Source organism: Bactrocera latifrons, unplaced genomic scaffold, assembly GCF_001853355.1.
Source record: "Bactrocera latifrons isolate USDA-ARS-PBARC rearing strain unplaced genomic scaffold, ASM185335v1 scaffold_177, whole genome shotgun sequence".
NCBI classification, from domain to species: domain Eukaryota; kingdom Metazoa; phylum Arthropoda; class Insecta; order Diptera; family Tephritidae; genus Bactrocera; species Bactrocera latifrons.
The window spans coordinates 521418-546445 of NW_017535263.1; the positions used below are offsets into that span (position 1 = coordinate 521418).

The 25028-nt window shown below is 33.9% G+C and overlaps 1 protein-coding gene and 1 long non-coding RNA gene across 2 annotated transcripts in view; one reads left to right on the forward strand and one right to left on the reverse strand.

The window, feature by feature from the left end:
- Positions 1–9652: 9652 nt before the first annotated feature.
- LOC108967102 overlaps positions 9653–25028 on the reverse strand; it is a gene marked incomplete at its 5' end in the record, with an annotated part of 52236 nt that continues 36860 nt past the window's right edge. The window contains 3 exon segments of the mRNA XM_018930349.1: positions 9653–11459; positions 11549–11999; positions 16581–16624. Of these exon segments, the coding sequence (XP_018785894.1) occupies positions 10307–11459; positions 11549–11999; positions 16581–16584 (1608 nt within the window). The 3' untranslated portion in view covers positions 9653–10306.
- LOC108967103 lies at positions 13851–15723 on the forward strand. Its single transcript, XR_001993234.1, has 3 exons — positions 13851–14630; positions 14691–15099; positions 15166–15723. It is a non-coding gene; the product is annotated as an uncharacterized LOC108967103 (long non-coding RNA).

The window sequence follows — 25028 nt, forward strand, 5'->3', positions numbered from 1 at the left end:
GTTGTTACTCTGACATTCATCAAATCCGCAGAGAGCAAGCTATCTAATATTATAAATGCATATTTATTTTTACCTGGAATAATTTGTGTAGTAAGAAATAGGGTGTCCCAAAATGAACGGAAGATTTAAATTGTTGCCAAAGATATCGACAGCATAGAGATTAGGCTCAGTAAAAATGGAGCGTTACACGATGGAACAACGTGGCTTCATTATTGAATAATATTTAAAAAATTATGAAAGGTTGAAATTGATCATCGATGAAGTACATTTTCACATTGGGGGGTTTGTTAATCGCCAAAAATTGATTATTTTGGGGTCCTGAAAAACAGTTCCAGAATGTGTACTTTCTCCTTTTGGTGACGGGATTGGGCCCCTAAATCGTGTGGTTTAACACCATTAGATTTTTTGTTTTGGGGTTATTTAAAATCACAGGTCAACAAAATTGATGTATTCTAGCGGATGATTACTGATTATGAAAAGTGGCTCCCTTATAAAATCGTCAAGCAAAAACGGTCGTGAAGGAATCAAGCAATCACGGTGGACAGAAATGGTGGTGAAGTCAGAATTTATGATCGGGAAGGGTTTTGTATGTGTTTGGTGCGGCTTGTACTGTTCACAACTAGACCGTACGAAGTAAGCACTTTAAAGCAGACAGCTTTGGCGATACCATACTCGTATTCCATAAGGCACAGCCAGACTACAGAGGACGATAATAGTTCACCAAGTATTTCGGAAGCTTAATTGTCTATTTCTGGTGCAATCTTTAGTTTGAACTTGAACCAAGGATTACGACATTATTTGAACTGAGTTCGCTTGTGAAAAATTCTCCTCAAGAAAAGCTTTACAATAACTGAGCACAGGCTAGCTTCGGTGTTTACACATTCATAACCACGCATTCAGAACCACAGGAAAATAAATCGTTTGTGGCTATTTTGTGAATATTTTTGAATATTTTTGAATATTTTTGAATATTATTAACCCGTATAACAACGAGTCATGTAAAGTATTTGAGCCTTATTCTTAATGGGAAAGACATTGGTTGCCTTACTTATGTATATTGTTGTAAATGAGCTATTGGGAAGCGTTGGGGTCTCATATAAGTTGTGCTTTAGCTTCACCACACTCGCTAGATAGCTGAAACATATTCTAGGAGTGGCTCTAATTTGCATCAGTGGTGCACTACGTACAACATCAATGATAGCACTTAATGGCTTTCTATAAGTAGCACCCTTGGAAATGCATGGTAGCGAAGGTGGTCATCCAAATACCGATATATTAAGGGAGTCCCAGAGAGGGACATCCGGTAATCCTCTCTCACTTCAATTGCATCTCCGATAATTTGAGACACTTCGCCGCGGTGTCTACTCCTAGTGTCGTCTTTTCCGCGCACATATCTTCAAGGGATATGTAGGCGGAGAGGAGTAGACGGAGAAGAGACGCAGTGAGCATTTTTCATGGATAGATCGATGATCAGGGGAAGGTTGCATTGAGAGTCTTTTGTCGGGAGCTCTCAATCAACTCTTGCATCCACACCGATTACATAGCTTTTATATAGTCAGTCAGTTTGCTCAAAGTTAAACTATGAGACATGACCTCGTCGGTAACTTTAAAGCCTCTCAGTTTGGGTTCGAGCAGGTGTTCTCCTGTCAATGAGGCGAGGGCGCAACTTGTCAAAGTTGGAATGAAGAAATGAAGTGAAAAGCTCTAGATACTTCTGCGCCACTGTCCACTTTTCGACTCCTTAAGGTTGAATCATCTCGGTTTTCATATTTTTCGCGAACGCGGCGGTTTAGTTGAAATTGTTATTAGTCGGCTCAATAAGTTTAAGCCTGATTCTAGGCGCTTCGCCGATATGAGACGATCCATACCTAGTAGTTCTGGACATCTCTAGCGTCTCTACAGAGTCTCTAGCCGTCAAAGTGGGATTATTTGTGGCCTCACGAAAAATCAGCCTACTTATCTAACCTAGCCCTTATTATAATAGGTAATATTCAATATATTTTTCTATGTACTTTCTCAAATTATAACTCAGCTTAAAAATTCTATATTTCTACGTTGAATGCCTCTAGGCTTTCCAATCATTTAAGCTAAGGTTATTCAAATGTGGCACATACCTCCAGTATTTTAGCTTACAATAAAAACACACACACAAATTGTTTTACACATTCACAAAGTAGAGTACGAATATTTATTCACGCCATTTAATTGCTAATGGGATTTTGCTTACAATTCATATGATTTATTGGCAATACAATTTGCTTATGGAATTTATCAATTTAAATATTAATTTTATTAATACAATTATAATATATATGTAGCTGTTGCTTTAATATAGTTAATGTAAACAAATGAGATTTAGTTTATTTTCAGATTTCCGCTCATAAAAATATATTGAAAGAATGATAAGCCTGCTAAAACACAATTTTTATATCTTTACAGTAATAAAAATTCATGTCTATTTAGTTATTATTGAAATGAGACATTTATTGTAGGAATTATCAAGACAAACAGCGATGTATGGTATATGTATGTATATTGCCACTTAAAATGCAAAACTTATCATCCAAAAATTGATATTGAGTTATTTATTTCTTACGATTTACTACATCATATTACATATATGTGGCATACAATTCCGCTTCAGATATAACCAATAGATAATCATTTTATAACGAAAACTCAGATTAGGTTTAAAAGTTAGTGGTTTCTATCGTAACGTTTTTCCTTCGCCTGTATAACCAATATGTAACCATTTTATAACCAAAACTGAAATTTTGTTTCAATATTAGTGGTTTCCGCCTGTAAACATATAAGAAGTGATGTTACGTTATTTTACATTTTAGGTGCTGTTATGCAAATTAGTTTCACTTGATGCTTAAAAGGAACAGTAGTAGAATAAGAATTGCATTTTCGTATCAACACTTTGCTCAGTTATTTATTCAGTTACTTATTTACATTCCGACAAGTTTTTTTTTTTGTATTTAATTAATTAATTTACTATTTCTGTTAGCAACTTTTTTTAATGCAATTTTAATCTTTCTTCAATTAGAACCCCACATTCGTGTTTTAACTGCATATATCTCATATGCATATATTTCTATATATATGATTTGAAATACTTTAATTTACTTAAGAAAAAATAAACATTTATCGATTGTGTATTCATACGTTTCTATTTACATATTCTCTTTTGTTATGAACTATTTATGCGTATTTTCCGTTTTCCCCAAAATCGAATTTCTTTTCCTCCTGCCTTGGAGCGGTTTTCATGTTAACAGTTATTTATAACTGGTAATTCATACTCGCTGTTATGCATTTCATATGTTACTCATTATGTACATACATATATGCATCTTTTATGCTCTCTTACACTCTTTTATCGTATTTCTCTATGATTATCCATTTACATACATGTTTACAATAAAGTTAAATTGTAGTTTATTATCTCTACACACCGTTAATTATTTACATCTAATTAATATGCACATTTACTTAATTATTTTTATGTCATTATATACTCGTATATGTAAATATATATTTATCTGTTACCACATTAAATAACGCCTAAATTACTTATGTAAATATTTTTCGCACATTTTTGTTCAAAGGTGCTTTAATCTCTTCAAACAGTTCTCGATTTATTTATGCTCTAAATTTATGTATGTATATTGTTATATATATATATATATATTTGAAATATTGATTGTATATTTGCAAATTGCATATTTGAGTATTGTAACACACATGTTTGTGCTTTAATTTTCAACATTTAAAATACATTTAGAATATCTACTAGGTAAATATTTGAATACCAATATTAATTTCACTTAGGCTTTAATATTAGCAAACTTGCTAGTTTGTGAAATAATTGTTAATTATGGCAAGTTCAGATTGAAGCAATTGATGAGGTATTTTGAACCACTTAGGTTTAATCTTTTAAAATTTTAGCTCAATCAATTAAAAATCTTTGGAGGTAATTTTTCCAGATTAGTTTTAAATTAATTTAAACCCAAACACATGTTATTCCTGCGAATTTTCTAGCACATCAGTAAATATATATTTATTTATAAACATTTCATAATAAGTAGTAGGAGTACACTTGGCAATAAAAGAGAAGTATATTTAGCATAAACACTGCATTTAGTCTTTTCACAGTGTGACATCATCTTTATCTACACCCCTATTGCGCATCTAGAATGGCGTAAGTATAGCTGACGTTCGACAAGATAATCCAAAATTGTACTTTACCATTGAATATCGACTACTTGCCGCAGAAAATTTAGTCGTCTGTGTTAAATTCTCTTAAACCTTGTTAGTGAAAATCAGGAAATTACAGTATTTTGCAAATTTTGGAGTTTTTATACGTTGGATATCTTTAAAGAGAGTATGTTTACCCAATAATACTCTGAACACCTCAGGAGGGAGTAGTATAGGCATCGGTTGCCTAATATTGCTGTAGAGGAGCTTTGGAAAATGAGTGGGTACTTTCAATAAAGGTTAGCTTTAGATTGAAGAGGTTACACTTGCTAAGTAGGCTCTCTTCGACTTCTGCGATACACTGCAGACTACGCCAAGAATAGATTAAATAATTTTATAATTTTATACATAGCATCCTACTGCGCTTATATGAAGCTAGGATTTTAATGGGATCGGAACAGGGATACGCCTAAATTCTCTACTAAATCAATTGCATTTCAGATAACTTAGTTGACTGCAACGTAGTAGCGCAGAGGAGGCTTTCTTCTTTCGTTGGAGGAAAGACTGAGTGAGCTTTTCACGGTTGAATCAAAACTAGGAGAGAAAATTTTCTGCTAATTTTCTGTAAATTTTCCGTTAATATTAGCTTTAAGCGCGTAAACTACTCGTAAAGTTTTTCAGGTAGAAGTGGCTGCTATTAAGGTGGTAGTAGAAGTACTACTACTAATTGCAGCCTTTCTCAGGGAATTGGGAGTTTACTCCGGCAGCAGTTTGCTAAATATGCGGTTAAAGTTATTCAACGAGCGTCAGCTACTTTGTCAACCGACTCATTTGAATGCCAGGTCAAAGCAGAATTACTGGTAACTGCAAGGCCAATAAGAGAGTCGCGTTCACATCGGAATGGGAGCGAGTTGGTAATCCATTAGAAGCTTGCGTTCTAGCAATATACCAATGAAACTTGCGTGAGTTTAGCACACACTGGTCGACGACCCGCTCTTGTAGAACTGTATAATCTTTTGAGCCTTAACAAGAACGAAGAAGATGTACTGATGTACTGACTTCATGTTGCAGCAATTGGAAGTATTTTTACTGGTTATTGCCTGATAAACATTCTTGCATCTCATGATGGGTTACATAGGAGTTTTAGGTATTAAAGCGAACCGGTTAAGCAGTCTAAGTGAGATCCCTGTTAGAATGGGCCTCATAACATAACCTAATATACAAGTATATTCTGTTAAGTTTGCCACAAAATTTGTGACACCCATAAGGAAATGTCGGATACCCTTTAGTATACATATAAAGTTCAGCATGAAGAGCTAAGTTGATTTAGGGCTAAGTCTCTTTGTATATAAGTGAAATAGTCCGTCAGTTTTTAAAATATCGGTAAGAATTTTTTCACAAGTTATTATTGCTCAAATAAGATGTTTAATTGTCGGACCGCTTAAAATCAAGCCCGTGTACTCAAAACTTTTTTGAAGAGATAGTTGTATCTTCAAGAAAACTGGCATCAATTACTGTCCATAGCAAGGCTAAAGCCACCTAATACAATATATTACTCAAATTGCATCTATAATCCTCGAATAAATTGTCCAGGCCAAACAACTACCGAGTATAGCATTTTCTAATATACTGTGGGCTTTTATAGTCTTTCAAAGCAAGCCTAACTGCAGCTATAATCCAGCAGCCTTTCGCAATAAAGGTGTTATTATATTAACATATATTAGCAAAATTTTTGTCAATATTAAAAAAGGCGAAGTTATTTTTAAGCCCAAAATTTTTAACAAAGTCTTACTCAACTGTTTTACTGTTATAAAGTCTTTGGCAAGAATTTTCACGTGTTTGATGAAATTAAGCTAAAAAGTGTATGTATTACTTTGCACTGTTTACTATTTGCAAGTTAAAGTTTGCAATATATTTTATTTGCGTTGACATTAATAATATTATTGGAATATTGAAAATTAAATTCAGGATTTTATTTGAATATAATATTGAAAATGAAATTCAGGATTTTATTTGCATAGAATGTTTATTTGAGTTCAGTTGTAGGCATATCCAAATTTTTTTACGCGTAAGAATGTATATATGTATATCTAGCAACGGTAAATATTAAACACAATATTCATTAGTATTGTCATTATTGATTTGTTTTTGAATTTTTCAGTAGTATATATAGTAGGCAAGTCCAGCTTGTTTGTTTATTACATATACACATGAATCGCGTTATGTACAATTTGCGCGCGTCAATGCAATTATAGTTACATCAAAACACTGGTGGGCTTCAATTACTTATGTATTCATACAATTTTAATTTATATTTTATTATATTTTTATTTCACCAATGACTGTTTGTCATATGCAGGTGGTATATACATATTAGCTATGTAATACGTATTATATGTTGTTTGCATATGAATGAATGTAGATTAGGTTTATCAAAATCAACATGCGCTTACCTACAAACGTCTCTATACATTAATTCAATTAGTTTATTTATTTATTTTTTCTTGATTTATGCTTTTGTGACTTAATGTAGATAACTGTATTGTATAATTTTACATAGCCATTCCAACATGTTATCTTATTTCGCATTCATTTACTTGCGCTTAATGGTTGGTTGGTTAACTTTTTCATTTCAATTGATTGGATTTTAAGAGCATTTTTTATATACATTCTATTATCTGATGCACTCAGGTGTGCATTTTGTTTATTTACTTTTTTGTTAACAGAGTTTAAAATAAATTATATTGAATATATTAAAAAAAGGAATTTTAGCGTTTGTATAATAAATATTTCACCTACCATTATTAGCAGTTAATATTATGCACTTTCTTTATATGAAAATTTTCCATTAAATTTATCATTAAAGAGTATTAAAAAACATTTCGAAAAAATAGCATACATTTATTAAAGCATAAAAATTCGCATATTTAGTTTATTTTCGTACCATACGAGCACTCATATATTCTAGCATTATTTTTTTGTTTTCGACGCCATCTCCATAATTACCATAACAGCCTGCCATTAATCCGTCGCATATCTGTATACAGAAGTACATACATATATAGTATATTGAGAAAAAGTTGACATTGTTATTTTTTAGTAAAAAACATTAAACATCACATTTATGAAAGTACCGTTTTAATTATGTAACATTTAAGTAGCATATTCACAATTGAATTGAATGGAATGCATTATGTGTATATGAAAAACATGGAATGTTTCAAACGGTTGCACATATACATACATAATACATATAGTATATATGTTTTCAATGTTTTTTGTAGCACTTTTTCTTTGCATTGCATATCAAGATTTGTTGCATAAACTTGTTTTTATTGCATTTAATTATTTTTAGTTATTTGGTTTATGGTTTGCAGTCATTATATCTCTCCATGAGCACTGTTGGTCGCTATATATTTTTTTATTAAAATTCCATTTACGCACTTTTATTAACGTATTTCCTTTTATTCGCTTTTTGCTTTAATTTGGCTGTTATGTGAAAAATAAAGAAACCAAGTGTGTAGTTTTAGCCACATTGAGATATTTATTGCGGCGATTTCCTTCGAAAAATCGCAGTAAACGGAAGCGAGTGTGAGAAATGTAGAGAGCGCCAGCTTTTAAATAACATTTTTGCACTTCATTATTACTATTAATTGTTTGTTTTTCGATATAGCATATAAATACAATGTTGTAATATTGTATTAGGTTTAGTTTGTTGGCGAAATTTGTCTCATTTAGTAGCAGGTGGTACCGTATGTTAATTCCTAATTATAATTACTAGTTGATTCTATTTGTTATTGTTTATTTCATTAACTGTATATAATATATTTGCTTTTATTTGAAACTACTAAATTGCTATAGTTGTACATATGAAATTTTGAGTACATGTTGTACTAAAGAAATGCACATTTATTCTTTTCTATTGGCGTAAACACTTCTTAGGCGGTTATAGCCGGAAATGCACATTTACATTAATTAAATTTTAAATAAAGTTGTCTGCCACCTAAAGAGTCTAAACTATCTTTCTTCCAAGAGGTAAAAAAGTTAAATTTGTGAGAAAGTAAAATAAAATACTTTACTGAAATAAATATTGAAGTTATTTATGTCTTTGACTCCCTTGGTCCTAACATCTATCAAATAACTATACGTAGTGAGAAAAAGAACACGGAAATTGTAATCAGCTTCGCCGGGTAAATGATATTTCAAAAAATGTAGCACTGTCTTTATGCCAAATATGAGCGCGATCTGTTGACCAGTTTGTTTACAGCAGTCGGTACTCTTCAATAGTGCTTTGCGATTTTTACAATGAAAAAGAATATCGAAGAACGAATTTTTCTTAAATTTGTATTTATAACCAAATTTCGTGCGAGGAATCCTTGCGAATATTGGAAAACGCTTATGGAGATTCAGTTTTATCGTAAACACAAGCCTGCAAGTAATACAAAGCCTTCAAAGTCGAAAGATCATTGAAGGCATACTTCGTTATGGACGGCCTTCGGCCTGATGAAAATATATTAGTGAACGATTTGCTGTTTGAAAATCAAGCAAGTGTCAGGGAATAGTAAGAGCTGGATATCACCCGCGAGTCTGTTCGAATGATTCTGGTGAATATTTTGAGAATGAAACGCGTTTTTGCTCGACTCCCGATAAAGCTGATTTTTTTTTTCAAAAAGAGTACAGTAAGCAAGTCACTTTTTTTAAAACGACTGCCGATGACACACGGGTTTATGAGTTTGTCATGCAAACAAATTAACAATCATTGGAACGATGGAAAAAAAAACGAGTCGAAACTAAACAAACCACGCCAAAGCGGCTCAATATGAAGTGGTGCTCATTGTTTTTTCGATATTCCTAATTTGGTGCATCACGATCAATCGGTTAATAGGGATATCTCTTTGGCCATATTGAAGCATTTGCTTGAGAACATCCGTCGAAAGTGGGCGGAATTGTGAAGGAACAATTTATGGATTATACCCGATGATATTGTACCATCGCAATGATTAAATTTTATATTTCACCAATCAGATATATTTATCAAAAACATGTTATTTATTTTTTAATATTAATATTGCTGAGAAAACAAATAATAAGTAAGCAGACAGTATTGAAATTTTTTATTGAAAAATTTAAAACATTAAATGTAATAAAAATTTTAAAATTAAATTTTTATGAATTTTAAGTCATATTATTTTCATTTTTATTATTTTCAATAAAAAATTATCAACCTATGCTTGCCATTTGACAATTTTTTTTAATATGAATGATGTACATAAATACGAAAAATTGTTTAATTAAAAACAATTTCAATTTTTTTTTTAGTTTTTATATGCTTGGGAACAATATTTTTTTCGTCCCGTATTTGGGATCAAGAATTAATAACAAGCTTTTTATCCGATTTGTGGGATAGAATTTTTTTATATTTCAATCTTCTTTTTTATTTGTTAGTCCTGTAAAAATTTTGATTCAAATATTAATTAAATAATTTTCTAATGAATTATATGCAACCCTGGCAGCAGGTGACAATGGAATTATACATGTATTAAATAAAGTAGGAAATGTAGTAGTCATCTGGAATCTAATCTCTTGATTTATCAGCGGGTATTTAGGAATGAAAATTAAATGGTCATCTTAAGCAGCTCTGAACTTTTACAATAATTTCAAGAAATCCATAAATTTTCGACTGTGGATTATATTATTATAATACACGATACTTATTTGGTTATACTCGTTTTTGTTGAAACTCAATTGATTTACCACTAACTCTATATGTTCTATCGCCATTTGATTCTTAAATAAATAATTATAGTACATTTTTTTCAATTACATTTAATTAATTTTAATTAATTCCGCTATATTATTATATACAAATGTACTTAGTTTTTTTTCTGTATACACAGGAACCGGAAGGTACTTCAGACTCTAAATGTCTGTTTTTTATTTTATACAAACTTAATCAGCATTTAATAGTTTGGTATGAAAATAAAATTAACAACTACTAGCTTCCAATGCTTGCTACATCCATCGCTTCAAACATCGCTCTTACATATTTTGAAACTCATACCCAAAGTCAGAGCGTGCCTATTTACTTGAACAGTCGCCTCACTGTTAATTATTTCACAAATAAATCCTTTAAAGTAGAACAGAGCGACGCCTCGCAGGTGTCCTTTGAGTCATCCTCGTCCGCCTTACCGAACCAATTTAGTGTCGAACGTACTGCATTCGTTGCCTGACTTTGCGCGCTTCGACCGCTACGTTTACCTGAGTCTTTACTTAATAGACCACTCGATTTTGTGTTACTAGTCTTTGGTGAGCTACCCGAACTACCGGAAGGTCCTGATACTGATCCTTTCCGTAGGAAGCCCTCAATTGCCGAACCAATCACAGTCGCGTCCACAATTGTACCTTTTGTCGTATCCGCCCAACTTTTTTGCTTGCTCCGTGGCACCAACTTCGGTTTGCTCTCACGTAACACATCTTTTGCTTGCAAACGTTTTAACATATCTTCGGAGAGTGCCATAGCAGTACTTTTGCTACGTATGCTCTTCTTGCGTGCCATCGGTTGATGGCGTTTCTCAAACCAACCGGAAAGAGCGGCTGAGCTATTGTCTTGTGCATTGCTTACCAACTGTTTGGCATTGTTGAGAATGGATACATCGAAACTGTTCGAACGCGTAGAGCGACCCGCATTGGGGTCGAGCAGATTTGATGAAGAACTACTGGTGGCTGCAGCACCACCTGTCGCTGTTAAGCCGCCACTTGTTGTTGGTTTTGTTTTAGCGGTGGCACCAGTTGAGCTAGCGCTCGTAGACGACGGCAAAACTACTGTCGGTATTGTGTCCTCACATTTATTGATCTCGATGGCTGACGAGGTGAGTGCGCTAAAAATGGAAGTGCCTAGCAGACCGCCACTCTTCTTACGTTTTGTAGAGGCACGATTGCTACCCGGTTGTAAAATGCATGGTGAAATGATTGCTGGGTGTTCGGAAGCGCGTCTCATGTTTGGTGCTGGTGAGGTGCCACCGGACACACTTTCCGAATAACGGCGATTTGTATATCGCTGCGGTGTTCCACCACCGACCTCATCTAGTGTTTGCACTTCGCAAACCTTTTCGCTGCTTGTATTCCACAGTTTCATGCGTGCCTTACGTGATTGTACTATGTCGTCCATTATGTCTAATTGTAGATTGTGTATGCTGCCAATAGGATCTGTGGATGGTGGTCCAGTTGAGGTTTTACTTTCGCGGCGAGAGTTCAGTACTCGGCTGGTGAGATGGAAAAAAGGTTGAACAGTTAAATTATAGTGGCACATGTACACTACATAACAAACAAGCAACCCCCTTCCCCAACTCACCTGCTACCTGCTGGATAAGCGGCAACTGATTCACGGCGTGAGCGACCAAACAATGTTGTTGGCACTTTAGAGATGGTTACCACAGAGTGACGTCGACCGGATGGTGCTGGTGCCTGTGATAATGTGGCTAGGAAAGCGGCTTCTTTAGGTGATGGGCCGGAGCCTTCACCACCACGCTCTGATAAACGCCGCACCTGACTTGCAGTGATACCCTCAGTGACCTGTTGTGAGGGCAAAGAATGCTTGCGGCCTTCTCGCGGATCTCGCCATGGTGAGAGTAAATAAGGATTTACGGGTGAGTCAATGTCCAAACTAGCTTTATTCGATGGTGTTTCTGAGCTATCGCGATCTTCCTCTTCGACCAACTGTGACTCCTCGACCACAATAAGTGGTTCCTGCTTTCCTACAGACCCAAAACGGGAAAACGATGAACGGCGCATACGGAATGTGTCTGAAAAGTAGGAATGTAAAGAAGACTTTGTTAAAGTAAATGCTTAGAAAGGATGTAGGGTCTAATTAACCGTGTAATTCTAAAAAAATGAATTATTAATTTGAATTAAAATGAGTTATTATTTTGCAAATTTCAAGACCTCGAACACTAACCTAATAATATGTAAATGATCAGGTCAGGTCAACGAGTTGAATTTCGGGTCACTAGCGTTCGTTTGTCTGTTGGTGCAAGCTGTTATGTTATGTTAACACTCAAGTAAAAATGGAGACATTTTGATAGAACTTGGCTACTGCGTTGACTGCTTTTGTATATAATCAAATTCAGACCAAGATAAAAATTATAGAATAAACGGGAAAAAATGTACATATTTTATTAATATTAAGGTTTGGTGGCAATTTTATCCCTTGTCACATACAATATTCTGGCATATAAACATTTAACCCGAATTCATCGGGCGACTAACGAAAAACCAAAATGTATAGAATTTTCGAGCCCGTCAACCAGGCGCAAAGAAGTGACTAGCAAGTTGATGCCGAAAGGTTTTCTCGAATATCTTCGAAAACAGTGAAAGAAATAATTCGAAACTTTCTTATTCGAAGGGTTTTACTGAAAAGCAAACAGTTCTTCTCAATATTTTGATACCCGATGGCTGGAAAGTTGTTTTGAACATTCCTGTGTCTAATACCATTTCTATCAGTCAGTTCAGAATGATGCTTAGCTGGCTGACAACCGGAAATGAAAATATATTTATAAATAGTACACATCTTTCCCCTTGTCATATACAATATTTCCGCATATACAAGTACTTTTCCCCATACACCCTAATATTCAATAAATTTTGGGAATTTTGGGAAATAGGAAATTTATGATCTTCGGGTAGGAGGTATGCAAAAAAAATGTATACTGTTATAATCTTAAAGCGATGGGTCTTACTAGGTTGGGTTTAGGACTTATTTAAAAAAACTTACTTGGTGTTATTGAAAAATCGAATTACGGAAGAATATTAAAATTTCTGTCCCGCCTGTTTTGGTCAGATCACAAATTTTTACGCAAAAAAAAAAAAAAATAAAAATAAATAAATAAATAAATAGCTCTAGCGAAGGGCCAGGCATAGGAATTTTTGAAAAAAACTTTCCGTTTACCGGGTTTCATGATATTGAGCAAGATATTTTTAGTGTTCCGTAAAAATCATCGAATCACATAGAAAACTTAATATTTTTGAGTCACTTGTTATAGCCAGAATAAAACCTTAGAAGCAGAAGGATAGACCAAGCGATAGCACATGCTATTAAATCTTTAGGAAGATATTTCCCTCGGAAATCGTTGAAATTTTGCACATTTTGATATTTCGTTAGTCGCGGGAATGTTGCATATAGCAGCGGGTAAACATGGATTATTCTAAAATTGTTGATCACGTTAGAATTTCTTATGCAGAGAGATTTTGAAAACCACTTTCCGATCACCTATTTCGTCCATATTGGATAATTTGGTGATGGACAAAAGTAGTAGAATTTTTGCATTAATGTGGCCTAAGCTTTAAGATAAGATGATGTGTCACACCGTTTTCGTATGCACGGTTATCGATGTTAAAGCGTTTTAGATGTTGGCAATGGCGGTGTGCTATAAGGCAAATGGCAATAATGCAAATTTGTGTTATTTCCCACTTGATTGTGAAATAAAGCAAATTTGCAATATTTCCTTCTATGTTGAGCAATAACACAAACTAATAAATTTGACAATTGAGCAATAAAGCAAAACACTGCACATGGCAACCCACATGCGTTTGATAAAATTATATGCAGCTGGTAAGCAGTAAGTTCGAAGAACATCTGTTCTAATAGGTAATTTAGCCACGTGTTTCTTATAAGACAAGAACAGAATATATCGGTCAATTGAAAATTTAGTGATTATTGCGAAATGGAGGAGGAAAATATTTTGGAATACAAAGTAATAGCTGGTTTGAGGAGAACCAGCAAACTTCTGTATGTTTGAAAAGAGGAGCAAATATATAGATTCGAAACAAGCAAATGCGGCATTAAATATTACTATTGCTACAACAAAAATTGCATAATTGGTGTGGCAGTTGATTTTAGTAACACTAAATACTGTCGCAAGATTGGTAAATTAGATGCCCATCAGCATGGTCCACAAACTGAATTATTAAAAAAATTAGAAGCAATAAATAATATTAAAAAGGAAGTGGAAGAAGCTCCATTAAGACGAACATGCCTGCGTGAAATTTTTGATAACAGTTGTAAAAAATTTAAAGAAGCGTCGCACTCATTACAATATGGTAATTAACGAAGACAGTTATTTAATATTAAACAAAAAACATTTCCAAAAACGCCAATGGATTTTGAAGAAATCATTAAAGTATTAGGAAATGAAAAAGTTTATAAGCAGTTTGGGATTTTGCGTTTTGAGAAGGATGAGAGCACTTTCTATATTGATACAGTGATCACAACCAATTTTTCCTATTCCATATTTGTGTCACCTACAATTACGAATTCTTTGCGTTCCAAAAACTTATCTGAGCCTCGTACCTATATAATCGATGCGACATTTAATGTAATTCCTGTATCGAAGCAATTTAAACAGCTTCTCATTATTCACATCATCCTTGCCGACCATGTAAGTAATCTATGTGTAGCTATTGCGTAAAAAAATATAATTATTTATTTTTGCTTCTAGGCTCATCCTTTTATATACGCTTTAATGTCTAAAAAGTCGCAGGAAACATATACACATCTTTTTCAATATATCAAGTYAAACATTCTAGACTTGCATCCTCACACTGTCGTCAGTGGTTTTGAAATAAGTATGCGCAATGCATTTAAAATTGTCTTTCCAACTTCAAAAATGGTTGGATTCTGGTTTCATTTTACATTTTTACGCTTTACGGCGAAAAGCGTCAAAATTACCGAATTTTGTCAATAAACTCAACAAAGATAAAGACGCCAAACGAGTATTTCACAAATTCCTTTATTTACCGTTATTGAAACGAACAGATGTGACAAAAGCTTACAAAATTTTAATAACCGAAGCAATGCATTACTTCAAACCGTTTATAAAATATTTCAATTCCCAGTGGTGGAAAAAGGTATTGCAATACATATCTAATTCTAACTACGTATTTTGAATAGCGTTTTCTTTATATTAATTAAAGGTAAAGCCCGTCAACTTTTCAGTTTATAAAGAACCAATTAGAACGACTAACTCTGCGGAAGGTTTGGTTTACACAGCCGGCTCAATATGAAAATAACCAAACATGGAAATTTTTACAAATTTTTAGAAATGTTGTGTGACCTTGATGAAGTGAAATCAACTGATTATATGAAATCAATATCAGGTTTAGTTTCATTATGTAAGAAAAAATCATCTTGCCTCTTTCAAAAACGCGATATATTGATAAAACAACATTTAAATCTCTTGAAAATGAAAAAAATGTCTTTAAATGAAATTTTAATTCGAACATGAACAATATAACGGGTTGTAAAGATTTTTTAAACGAAATCGACAGTTCAGATAGCGAGGCAAGTGATGACGATGAAAATGCCGAAAATTTAAGCGAAGATGAAACTCGAAACCGTGCTCTTTGCGTTATATGCTTCGAACGAGAACGCAACTTTTGTTTGTCCCGTGCAAACATTTTAAAGTTTGCCAACAATGTTTTGGAAATATGAAGCAGCATGCAAATGATCACCATATAAAATCGTTATGTCCAATTTGCCGAGCAGTTATAAGAGACTCCTTTCAAATATACGGTTAGACTTTTCTGTTAATGTTTAATAAAATAAAGATATGGTTACTTAATATTTCACAATTTATTCGATATAACTATTTAAAATTAAAAATGTGAGTATATCAGGATAGTTTGGCGGGTCTGTGATTAGTCTCCTTCGCGCCCCGCCGTCCGCGCCGATCCCCCTCTGCCTCCCCCCCGCCCAAGAATTATATTGTTCCATAACTACTAAAGTTAACACACTTGCGAATTGCCTGTTCAAGTACTATTAAAAGTAATGAATGGGAAATAATACAAAATTTGCTTTATTACCAACTGAGGTTGGAAAAAAGGCAAATTCAAAATTTTTGTGCTATTTCTCAATTAAAAGTGAAATAAAGCAAATTTTGCCTTATTGCCGTTTGCCTTATAGCACCCCGCCGTTTGCAATAAATAGTGAGTGAACATATGGTATTTCTCATGTTAACTAAATATGATGTTGTCCCAGTCGTGTGGAACACTGAGACTGTTCCAAAGTGGTGGTAGGTGAATGGACGATACTAATAAGTATGCCGTATGTATGTGCATGATCTACTGCTGCTACTATTCTCAAATACTGTTTCTAGAAATAAAAATTTTCTCTCTTTTTTTTCTAAATATCCACCTCAGTGGCAAGTTTAATAAAGTTATTGTTAGAAAAGTTGTTCTTTTAGATAGGTTGACCGTCTCTTTGTTCTAAGTATAATATAGTATGTGGTATTTTATACTCAATTACAATTTAATTCCTAAAATAACTTAATGGAAAACTTTTCTAAATGTTATTTTAGAAGAAAAAAATAAAAAATAAAATAGACGCTCACCCATTGTGATAAACCTATAGTATCCTTATATACTCCAGCTTAATCTGAAAATAAAACGAAAATATAATTTACATTAAGATTTTCTTATACATTTGAAAAAATAGTTTTAGAAGTTTAAGAGAAAATATGCTTTTTAATATCCAAAATATTTTCCTTTGATAGTTTATTTTATAAAACTTGCAAATGTTGCAGTTGGAAAACTACAATTCTGAAGACGATTTAGCTATAAGTAAAAAGTTTTCAAAAAATGGTAAGACATTTTAATTTCGTACGAAATCCCCTTCGTCGACATATTTTTTTCTAGGTTGGTTTGTGCCGAATATCACATCATAATAGTAATTAACGTTTAGTATACGCTTGTCTTTTTGAAGTAGATAAATTGCATTCGGCGATTTTTACGATGCGTGAGTTTATTCAACAAATAAGTTCCATTAAATTTTGTGTGCATATATAAATTTCTAGTGTCTAAATGCTCAGGGTGGTGGAAAAGGCCTTCGGTGATAATGGTTTGACGCGAGCAAGTGTTTTCTATTGTTACAAATTATTCAAAGATGGTTGAGAATGCGTTAACGATGAACCACGTTCAGGACGGCCATCAACGTCAACTGATGATGAGCACGGCAATAAAATAAAGGAATGTTGAGAATCGACGATTAACAGATATTTTATTGGGATCGTCGGAAGTATCAGTAAAAAACATTTTGAAAGATCATTTGGGCCTAAGAAAAGTAAGAGCACGATTGGTTTCAAAATCAGTTAACTTTTTCGGAAGACAGCGTCGCGGTAACGTCTTTGAAACAATGCCCTCCAACTACCAGGATGTTATGAAACGTATTATTACTCTCGGTGAGTCTTGAATATCTGCTTGAGGCCGGGAAACAGAGGATCAATCGATCGAATATCGCGGCAAAGGTGAGCCGAAGTCGGAGTTTTCTTTGATTATGGAGGTGCACTGCACTTCGAATTCCTTCTGATTGGCCAACCTGTCAACAAGGGATACTATTTGAGTGTTATGCGTAGTAGGCGCGAAGCTATTCGAAAAAAGAGGGTGGAATTGTGGACAATTTTTGATTTTTGCACCACGATAAAGCACCGTCGCATACTGCTTTGAATTTTCGTTAAATTTTTAACCAATATCTTGCCGTAACTGCCATGTGACTACTGGCTTTAAACAAACCCAAACGACCGCTCCTGGAAAACCATTTTGTGTCAGTTGAAGACATCACACGTGAATCGCTACGCGCATTGAAAAATCTTGAGTTAATTTTCAAAAACTTGTTATGAATAATTCATATTTTTTCACTTTGCTATTAGAATAATCTCCTTTAGTTTTATATATAATATAAAATATAAGTATAATATAAAATATACCACGGAATTTAAGTGTACAAGTTAACAAGCATGAACCCGTTACTAAAGCAACACAACAGTTTCCGACTAACTAATTAAAATCCACTTGCAACCCACGTACTACTGAAGGCAATTACCGCTCTGTCACTTGTTGTTAACTAACATTTAATGAAGTAAATTTCGCTTGCAGCTCGGCAACACGCATCGCAATGTGGAGCGCAATTTCGTCAATTTGGTAAGAATCCAGTTTTCGCAAGCAAAGCAAATTTGGCATGCAACGAGTACAAATTTTGAGGTCTGGCTCACATAAGTAAATAGTCAAAATGTACATATAAATCTGCTCATATTACTGCCCACTGATATGTATGGAGTATATATTTTAGGGTGGGTAAAAGAAACTAATTATTTTTTTCGCTGGTACCTTGAAAGATAGGTTCGTATATACCTCTAAAAATAGTTTGAGCTCTTAATTGCAACGGGACGGTCCGCGGTGTACTGATTCTTATTATACTCTTGCAACCAGTTGCCAAAGTGTATACTAATTTTTATCACCAAACGCTTGTAAAATGTACAAAAAAACTAAACACTGTAAGGCGGAGAATTTTCCCGAGAAATGAGAAAAATAAGAGCCCATATTTGGAGAGAGCGAAAAGAATTCGAATTTTTTACCCACCCTAATATATGGCATATTATTTAATATGTAGGTGCTCCAGTGTCAGTGGGCATGCAAGCAGAAGCTTAAGAGTAATAGAGAGATGTGCAAATTATATTAAAAGCTGTGAACACGGTATCAAGGAGGTATAAGTATTTACTGCTTTTATGGAACAGATTGGCAAGCAAGTTAACTGACTTGTTCAATAATAACAACAACTGACTTTTTACAGTCTTAATTAAATTTAGTTTAAAAATGTTTATTTAAATAAAACAGAAAAAAAGTGATAACAAGTAAGAAAGGGTATAACCGAACATTTTATACTCTTGTTACCTGCTACGATTAAAGGTACACAAGATTGGTTAGCTAAAACAAAAGATTAAACCAGTTTAGCTGCAGATTATTGCAGAAGAAATCCAAAATTCGAACCCTAGAAACAAAGGAAAAATAACTGTACAAATTCTCCATTTTATCAGAAAGTAAACGAAGCATATTGCAAATTGGTTGTTAAACAATTTGAGAAGATATTGAGAAAGTGTCAATAAGGGTTCGAGCGCTATCATCAATGATATCGTCCTCCTCGTTACCGACAAACTTTCATTCTCAAAGTAGCTTCTTTCAGTTAAATGTCTCTCTGACATTCGCATACTCCCTTACAAAATGTATGTCCTTCGTTTATATTTCCCGCCTTATATCTGTTTTGTCTGCACTTAATGTCAAATGTAGCAGACTTTAATGACAAATTATAGAATTGTGTTGATGCCTACACATGTGCCCACCAACACTGTGTAGCTCACTTTCTGGTGAACCGGCTAAACCGGTAATATGCTGGTTCTCTACCCGTATTGTTTATCTCCAGTGTTTTCGACTTTTTGCCTGCGACAGCAATAGCGCACATTCATCACACACCAGCATGGTGTAATTAGTGGCAAGCAGCAACTGCTGGCCGTCATCATAACTCACATTTTTATGGCTGCATGTCAGACTTGAAAAAAAAGCGCAATTTTCACCAAAGCGAAGGAGAGAAGATGAAGTTGTAAATGAAAAGTAGTTTGCTCCAAACATTCCAAACAAAAGTTCTCAATAACGTCAGGTGTTGGTAATGTGCGAATGAGTTACTTATCAATCAACTTAGCAAATTAGTTAATTATGTAATAAAGAGTGATTCCAGTAGAGGTAATTTTTCAGTATTGTTTGGCATTTTATCATAAAAAGACTAAGCCCTGAACAACGTTTACAAATCGGTCCAACTTCACAAAATAAATCAATGTACGCCAAGTTTTGAGAATCTTTCGAGAACTTCTTCTGCAGAGGCTTCAATGTCAGGATGCGTGTGCAGCAAAGCCAGGCCGATGAAACTTGAAGCATGTTTGACCTCAGCCACGTTTTCCGTCGGCGATGTGTTGAAAAACGGTGTTCAGAGCTCGCATTCGTCACAGGAAGTTCGCAGAATAAATGAAGAAAACTATGAATTATGGGATATAGGTCTACATGGCATTTCTTCAACGTTACCATTGCAGTAGTCGATGACTTGTTGCCTTTTGACTTTTGCTTTGCCCCCCTTGGCACTGCCAGTGATCAAGTTGACCTTTGAGCTTCAAACGTCGCATGATGTTGTCATTATCCAAAATGCCTTTGAATCTATCTATCTATCCGATTCTTTAGTTTTCAAAGCACACTCTTTTTCTAGAAGCAGCAAACTGAGTTGAAATCCATCCAATATTTCTCTAGAAAATCGCGTCTCCAAATCTTGGCCGATTGTATCCAACAGAGGTATTTACACTGAGACCATTTAGTATTCTTCGCAAGCTCTCTCGCAGAAATTTTCGTGTTTTGTTTTTCGGCTACAGATTTTTGGCTTTCCTGCGCCAACTTTCAGTTCTGCTGCAATTTTTTCTTGCGGGGGTAAATTTCCACCATTTCCAACCTATAATACCTTTAGCAAGTACAAAATCTTTTTCACAATAATTTTATTTAGCTTGAGCAGTTTGTATTGCAGCTATTTGCTTAAATGAACCAATCTAAATGTTTTTTCGCAGATTCCTTGAGGGTATGTCGCCAAATCAAAAAGTTTTTCAATCAAGCACATAGTTCTACAACACCACTAGAATATTGTCCTAAATTTTAATGTAACAGTTTCGGAGATACAGCCTTGAGAACTTGTGCGCTCGAAACGTGTTTTTCTCGAAACTGTGTCTTTGAAGTCAGTTTGCAACATTTCTCGAAAATTACTTAAGCGATTTTCCTTACATTTTGAGATACAATCCTTAAAGACTTGGATGAAGTTTGGTTTTGCGATTATAACTATTTGAAAAACCAAAAATTTTAAAACGTCTGGCAAAAAAAAAGTTTTTTTACTTTTTCCATGTTCTAAGTTAGCGTTTTAATACCTATTTTTTTGCTTTAGATGATTATGTAAAGAGGGTCACTGAAAATGACGTCGAAGTGGCCGCGTTTAAAATAGTTTTTTATTTCATTTTTCATATGAGAAAAAATTGTTTAAAAAGGGCTGTTTTTTACCCGAGGAAATCCATGTAACCCCTTAACACATAAACAGCATTTTATATACATACTTATTTTAAGTATATTTCATATAAAATTTATATACACATATATGAAATGTGTTTCTACAACTGATAATTTTTGTTTTTTTCATATTCCAGGTAACTTCACTGGAAAGTTCTGATCGACTCCATCTACACTTTCGTGGAACAGTGTATAAAGTCAGGAATACTGTATTGACAAACCAGAGTCTGACAACATAATTACCGGAATTGAATATCAAGGTGCATATAATAGGGGAGCCGAGCGAACACAATCATCAAAGCGGTGGTCGCTCAGGAGGTTTTATTGTATATTGAGTGGACGCTTAAAAACTCATTTTTCATCAACGCTTCAGTACGCTGATTACTAACACGTATTACCCATCAATCAAGGCACATTTGGAGAAGCTGCGTACCATTATTCATTATATCACATCTCTGTATTTAGTTGTAATTAAAACTGTTTTAAAAATAAACAACAAAAAAATAATAAAAGAAATAACATGAATAACATAACAAATGAAAAAAGTCGAAAGATATACATGAATTTACTAAACATATTGTAAAATAGCGAAAATTAACTCTTTTCGTAGAAACCATGTATTGTATTTTTCAGTGAAAACCATATACATATATGTAGATACATAGTATGCAAAATAAAAATTATTGAATTAAAAAAATTTGTTTTTTATATTTAACCATATTATTAAACTTTTCAAATGCCTTTTTCTTAATTTCTTCCAATTTCCTAAAACTCCTTTCAAATACTTTTAGTTTGACACCAAAATCAAAGACTTGCCGAAATCACAAAAAAAAAAAAAAACAAAACGATATTTTCTTCAATTTTCTAAAATTTCTTTTCAATCCCTTAAATTGGATACAAAAATTATCAAAATCGATTAAGATTTGCCCAAATTATGAAAAAATTGATATTTTCTTTAATTTTCCAAAACTCCTCTCAAATCCCTTTAATTTGCCACTAAAATCGGTTAAGATTTGCCAAAATTACAAAAAATCTATATTTTCTTTAAATTTTCCAAAACTCCTCTAAAATCCCTTTAATATGACACCAAAATCATCAAGATCAGCTAGAAACTGCCGAATTTACGAAAAATCGCAATTTTCTTAATTTCCTTCCAATTTTCTAAAACTCCTTTAAAATCCCTTTAGTTTGACACCAAAATCATTAAAATTGGCTAAGATTTGCCGAAGTTACAAAAAAATTAAAATCTGGTCACCCACAGCCACACAGCGCGGCGCATCCAAAATTTTCATTTCACCAAATCGCCAATTTGCACCAGGCACCCAGAATCGCCCAGTAGGTAGCTGCCGCAAAAAAATATTTTTTCCTGTAGCCTACCTCAAAGGCGCAGTAGGAACTGCGTTACCGCCATATGCAGGACAACCGGAACTGAAGGCTGACGACACATTTACGTGAATAACTTCCATAATTCAGCTCCGATTTCGATCATGCAGGCACCAAATGAAAGAGCAAGGATGCAGCTATACACCTAAATACTAATGAATTATAACAAACTACAAAGAGAGGATATTTTTTGAAGGAAATGTGTCGAAGAAACTGTATGATAAAAAACTGAAAATTTCCTATTAATAAAGTAAGATGAAAGGATCTTCATATAACCAACCACTAGAAATACGCTTCATAAGTATATTCTGTTAACGGCAACATTTCAACTTCGATACATTTGTAGTTAATGCATTTTTTTAAATAGCTTCTTTCTGGCTAAATTGCCATGCTTACGTAGAAGATGAAAGTAAGTGCATACACTTATGTGTTCTAGAAGCGATTACCTTTCGTTTGCCACCAAAATAATTGAAATCGGTTGTGTTTTACGCGACCACGTTAAGTGTTTATCGCGCCCGCAACTACAGGAAACGGTGGATAATGCAGTAATAATGCATAACGATCGCATATTCGCTATAAATTTGCTAAAATTCAGCCGATTTCAATGATTTTGGTGGCAAATGAAAGGAGATCGCTACTAGAAGACATTTGTATTGTGCACTTGCTTTCATCTTGTACGTAAGCATGGCAATTTAGCCAGAAAGAAGCTATTCAAAAAATTGCACTAACTACGAATGTGTTCAAGTTGAAATGTTGCCGTTAACAGAATATACTTATGAAGCGTATTTCTAGTGATTGGTAACATGAATATCCTTTCATCTTGCTTTACTAATATGGAATTTTCAGTTTTTTACCATAGAGTTTCTTCTATGCATATGCTTTAAAAAACATCCTCCATTTGCAATTCGTTATCATTTATTTGTATTTTAATGTATAGCTGCACGCTTAACCTTTCATTTGGTGCCTGAATGATCGAAATCGGAGCCGAATTATGGAAGTTATTCACGTAAATGTGTCATTAACCTTCAGTTCCGGTTGTCCTGCATATGGCGGTAACGCAGTTCCTACTGCGCCTTTGAGGTAGGCTACAGGAAAATATAATTTTTTGCGGCAGCTACCTACTGGGCGATTCTGGGTGCCTGGTGCAAATTGGCGATTTGGTGAAATGAAAATTTTGGATGCGCCGCGCCGTGTGGCTGTGGGTGACCAGATTTTAATTTTTTTGTAACTTCGGCAAATCTTAGCCGATTTTAATGATTTTGGTGTCAAACTAAAGGGATTTTAAAGGAGTTTTAGAAAATTGGAAGGAAATTAAGAAAACTGCAATTTTTCGTAAATTCGGCAATTTTTAACTGATTTTAGTCTCAAAATAAAGAGATTTGAGAATAGTTTTGGAAGTTTGAAGAAAATATCGATTTTTTCATAATTTGAGCAATCCTTAACCGATTTTGACGATTTTGGTGTCAAATTAAAAATATTTGAGAAGTTTTTGGAAAATTGAATAAAAAAGAAAAAAGGTGCGAGTTTTTCTTAGTTTCGATAAATCTTAACCGATTTTGATGATTTTGGTGTCAAATTAAAGGGATTGTGGCAGAGTTTTGGAAAATTGGAAGAAACGGAGAAAGTGGCGACTTTTTCATATTTTCGGGCAATTTTAACCGATTTAGATGATTATGGTGTCAAACGAAAGCAATTAATAGGAATATCAATTTTGTATAATTTAGAAACATAAGGGAATTACATAGGAGAAAAAGAAGAAAATTTGTTAAAACAAAACTGTGTGCATACTCACTGTTGTTTTCAGAAAAAATAATTAAGGAAAACACATTATTGCATCATTCACTTTGATAATTTCTATTACCAACTCTATATATTACTAAAAAATATACATGATTTCTGCAATTAGTTGATTTTTGTGAATTTATTACTTTAGTCTGCGAATTTACAATTAATTGCAACGGAAATTTGTCCCTTTTATGGCAAAGTTCGAGATTTGTTCCAGAACCGAATAATAGGGGTACTGTCGACCATTTCCATTGAATAGCTCCCATATTTGTAAACCGATCGCGGCCGTTGAGGTATCTAATGAAAGGGAAACGCCAATTATCTGCCAATTTTAGATCCAATACCGTGATGATAATTTTTATCTCGAAAACTGTTTGGGAAACAAGAAAACAAATGGTCAATAAAACAAAAGTATGCCAATCTGCCTTTCCGAGAAATAAAAACCAGTACTTTTAGTCAGAAAAAAATATATTTCAAATTTATAAATGCATCTAAAAGTAGTCAACAACTTTGTTGGTACCTCAAGAATACATAAATTACATAAAAATGAATATTTTGTATTAATTGGATAGTGACATTAACACTCGATCTTAAGATCAGCCCAACGAAGCGGTAAGCAGTCCTCCACTTGACCATTCTTTCMTTCCGTGTCAATTAATCAGTTAGTCAGTTAATCATCCTTTCATGCCAATTAAACAATTCTTGCCCTAGGCCAATCCAAAGACGTATGCACACCAGTTTACTTGCTCAAC